The sequence below is a fragment of the Apis dorsata genome, unplaced genomic scaffold (assembly GCF_000469605.1).
Source record: "Apis dorsata unplaced genomic scaffold, Apis dorsata 1.3 scaffold_74, whole genome shotgun sequence".
Classification (NCBI taxonomy): Eukaryota; Metazoa; Arthropoda; class Insecta; order Hymenoptera; family Apidae; genus Apis; species Apis dorsata.
In genome coordinates this window covers 2,837,936-2,842,407 of record NW_006263372.1, presented here as the reverse complement: position 1 = coordinate 2,842,407, position 4,472 = coordinate 2,837,936, and the positions used below count along the sequence as shown (strand labels likewise).

The window sequence follows — 4,472 nt, the reverse complement described above, 5'->3', positions numbered from 1 at the left end:
TTTTTTTTTTTTTTTTTTTTTCTTAGGCCAAAATGTTTCCATCCATCGAGTATCTCCGAGGGAGCATATGTGAAAATTGAATTTTCTTTGGGACGGGTTAAGGGGGAGGGGATGGATTAAAAAGGGATTTGATTTAAAAGGTTTTCTTAAATCAAAAGTCAAGGTAAGTTGTATATATTGAGAAATATTTTTTCTCAGTTGCGTTAAAGGAGAAACATATCGATGTTTCGAACGATCATCGAGTGCTATGGTCAATGAACACGCATCCGATAACCTCGAGATCGAAGGACGTCAATCTGAATGGCATGGCGTTACGGTTATCGGACACGCCTCAAACCACTTTGTGATTGTAGTGAGTCCTGTTTCGATCCTAATAGACAGGAGAGCAAAAGTATCCTGCTTAATAAATTAAACTTGCGACTCATGACAATCTCTGGATATATTTTATAAAATAGAATAGACCTGCATCGATCGTTTGATATCGAAATGAAAATCATCTCTTCATCTCTCTCTATCGTGTCAATCGTTATTCCAGGCTACGCGATATTTCATAATCAATTCCGTATCAATTTATCTCGAGCATATCGAATCGCGTCCGTAAGTGTTCCTCCCCTATTCTCATTTCTCAGATTCCCTCCCTTCCGAAGGGAGGGAAACGTTATCCGATTATTTCGCGACACAAATCCATTCTTCGATCACCACTCCGATTGTATTTTCTTTCTAAGTGATATTTGCCAAGATAACTCTGCCCACTTTCCTCCAATTTCCTTTCGTGGACCCATATTAGATGGAATTCCAATTCTAGCTTCTTCTAATCCGAAACATGTTCTTGTTCAGGAGTATGGTCACGATACTTGTTGTTTTATTAATTATTGCTGAGATATTTTAAGGGAATAATTTTAAAAATATATTCCTCGATATTATTCGACAAATCTTTCTTTAAACAACAAAGTTACAATTATTAAGATGGTGTATAATCGAAAAATCGCTTAGTGATGTAACGCTATATTGAAAATTGTGTTATTAAGTTGCGAATTATTAGCAAGCGAGCAAAATAGCCGAATTATTGGAGGTTGCATACGTAGCAATTTATTTCATAACTTGCTAATTAGCTTGCCAGATGGACATGGTCGTTTGCGGTATTGGCTTAGTTGCCCAATAAGTCCTTCTCGTATATTGCCACCACTAAGGGGGGTTTAACGGGTCTACGTAACCACCCTCGTAGATACCTCGATTTTCCAATCGGCATTGGAGAACAAGATGGACGGAGAGAAGAGGGAAGCGGGGAACGTAATTCGTGCAACAGCTGATCGATAGCATTCGGGATATGTCATTGATGATAAGCTTTATTGATATTTATTATCATTGGATAGATCGAAGTTAAAGTTGAATTACATAAATGTATCGATTTAATGAAATATTTATACTCACTATTATTAATTATCATACAACTATATAATTAATAAGCCTTTTTCCAATATCGAGGATAATTTCAAAGAATATATATTTCTCTTTTCAAGTAATCGGAAGACTGAAAATTCAATCAAATCTCAATGCCGTTGATTTTTCGATTCTTCGTTCTCAAAATTCCTTGTGAAATCCTTTATTAAACTTTACTTTTATAGATCGCTGAATATTTTTCACGATATAAAGTATCTCCAATTAACTTGTACAATCGTTAAAAAAAAATCACATTTTTATTAATGCTTAATAATAAAATAAAATTGTCAAAAATTTCATTCTTCCATTCTTAATTATATTATTTCTATAAGTTATTCTTTTACCTAATTCGACAATTCTCGATTGTTACAGGTTTGCACAGCTTATATCCGTGCAATCGCGACTCCGGCAAGGAGTAACTATCTGGGTACATGAAAGAAGGACATGAACTACTCTCAAGGTGAGCCAAGTTAACTACCATCCTCTTGAATCCTCTGGAATCCCGCTGCTAGTCCAACCCGATTTTACGAATTTCCATTCAATCGTTTCGCGACGCGATTTGATACGCGCGATTCCATACACATACATGTACGTACACACACGAGACAGAGAGATGTGTGTACACGCGGAAAATTCGTCGAAGGTTTGTCGCCGTCCGATCTCGAGATTCGCTCGAAGCCAGCAACCGGGCGGCGGTCTGAAACAGTTCGGAAATTCACTCAACTAATCAAATACCGCTAAAACCGCTAAACAAGTTAGGTTAGCAATCTACGTGCTCCGAATGGCAACTCCGAACTGCTCTGCGGCTGCGAAGCGCGAAAACGCTCGCGACTGCTTCCGCAATCCGCACGCCAGTTCAACCTTCCTCCTCCTTCCCCTCCTCCACCCGCTATACGGAATCCCTTAACGAGGGGAAACGACTCGACGCAGACGTGTCCGACTCCTTCTGATCGCGGATGGAATATACGGCCAAAGTAATCATTCCTCGATTCCATTTTCTTTCAGATGTCTGCAGTTTCCCCCTCCTTTTTTTTTTATTAATTTCTTTTCTCCAAAGTACACAAATTCTCAAGTAAAGGTTAAGGCTTTTTTTTCCAATTTTGAAAATACGAAGATTGTAATAGGAATGTGATAAATTTGGAATTTGTTGTTTTTCTTCAAAAGTATAAAGGTTTTTCGTTGGATTAATAAGAGATTCGAGCTTTAATTCGAAAGAATATTTGTTGTGCACTATTACGTGTATAATATTGTACGCGTATGTTCGTTCAATTATAATCGAAACTTTTCAATTTTTATTACAATTCTCCACAACTACCAACGAAACGTAATATAAACTTGATACGTTCCCCGTTTATATATATATCGATATTATGCGGGGAAGGAACACGTCCAGTATCATTTGCACGATGTTCATTCGGAATGGACCCTGTACCCGGTGCCCGAAGAATTTAATTTCGCTCGAAAAGCCATTATGTAAAAGACCCCGATCTCTAACCCCCCTTCCTGGACCCAATGCTATGCGGCGCTGTTGGTAAAAAGTCAAGCGTCTAAACCGAACGAGTTTTTAATTGTAAAAGCATCACACGCCTCGATCTCGTTTCTAGGATGAAAAGACACGTGCGGTTAAGATGTATTCTCCTTCTTCCAACCCCCGTAATTGTTCTCATATTTGTTCACGTTTCTTAGCAACGTGTGTGTGTGTGTGTGTGTGTGTGTACACAAGTGGCTTTACAGGTGTATTCATATGCAAATAGGTGGTGGTCGATTGTCTATTACTGGAAGATGGTAAAAGAGGATTCGAAACGTAACGTAATTCTGTTTCCCCCGTTGTTGTGCATTTAACGGGTCGGCTCTGCTGATAGTTTTGTAGTAGAAATGCGGGAGTAAAATGCGGGGGATTAGGAATGGAAATCGAGTCGATCGTTTGACAATGTGCGTGGAATGCGTAAACGGCCGTTTCGAAGGGAAATGCGATTCCTGGGAAGATGGTTCCTGTGCAGGTGCGCGTGTTGAGAATGTTTTCTTGATAGGCTATTATCCGATATCGTACTGTTACAGTTGAATTCCTCCTTTTGCTAAGGTATTGATGGAAAATTGAAATTTATGTTCGGTTGTTGGTCGCAAAGCTTTTCATTTTTTTCGTTATTTGAAAATAACGTTGATCGAAATTTTTTATTGTAAATAAATTAATATGATGTTACGTGCTCGTTTGATTTCTATTCTACGTTTCTCGGTTTAAAATTCTCTTAATAGCGTGTTATATTTAATGTTTAATGTAAGCTTTTCAAAGATTAATTAATTTGCAACTTTTACGCTTCATATTTATTTAATTTTAAACACGTATAAAAGAAATATTCGACTTCGAGTATTGTACTTCATTATATAATGTAAATTATAATTTTTCGTAATAAAAAAGTTGATAAATTCAGTTAGTTTAAAGCTTCAAATCAATGTGTAAATAATATTATTTATGAAATAGCCATATTAATAAAATCAGATATTTCTTATATCTTTATCAAAAACTTTCGAAAACAAATATTTCATTCTTTTTATATTTAACATAAAAAGACAAACACAAAAAAATAAACATTATTGTGCCTCCCTCGTTTTATGAAATTTTTTGAAATTGACGAACGTGACTTCCGTGTGTGATAAACAGATCAACTTTTCGAAAAGTTAACACGTCACGATCACCCTCCCTCCAATTGAATTTCACGTGTATGATACGTGATGTATGTACATGCGTTATTATAATCTCCAAAAGAATTGGCATTTCGAGTTCGAAGGGAGAGGGGTGTGGTGCGTCTGGTGTCGATATATTGCATGATCAATAATACATCCCGATTTCGAATATTGGATTGAAGCGCGAGATTCCTATCCTGCGAGAGTAGTAGTGAGCCACCGATCGAGAACCTTCTTTCAGGAGAGGGGGGGTTTATAAAAGGAAAAAATTCAGGGAAAACGGTGGGGCGCGGCGAATAGAAGGCAAATAATGAATTTAGTCTCTTTTAAACAGGTTATTGACGGGATCC

The 4,472-nt window shown here is 37.2% G+C and overlaps 1 protein-coding gene across 5 annotated transcripts in view; it reads left to right on the top strand.

Annotated features, from left to right (window-relative positions):
* Positions 1–4,472, top strand: part of LOC102680787 (teneurin-m) — a 605,289-nt gene that overhangs the window by 183,944 nt on the left and 416,873 nt on the right. For all 5 annotated transcript variants that reach the window (XM_031508000.1, XM_006610621.2, XM_006610619.2 and 2 more), the window contains exon 2: positions 1,813–1,900. In XM_031508000.1, the coding sequence (XP_031363860.1) occupies positions 1,885–1,900 (16 nt within the window). In that variant the 5' untranslated portion in view covers positions 1,813–1,884. The remainder of the gene's footprint in view (positions 1–1,812; positions 1,901–4,472) is intronic.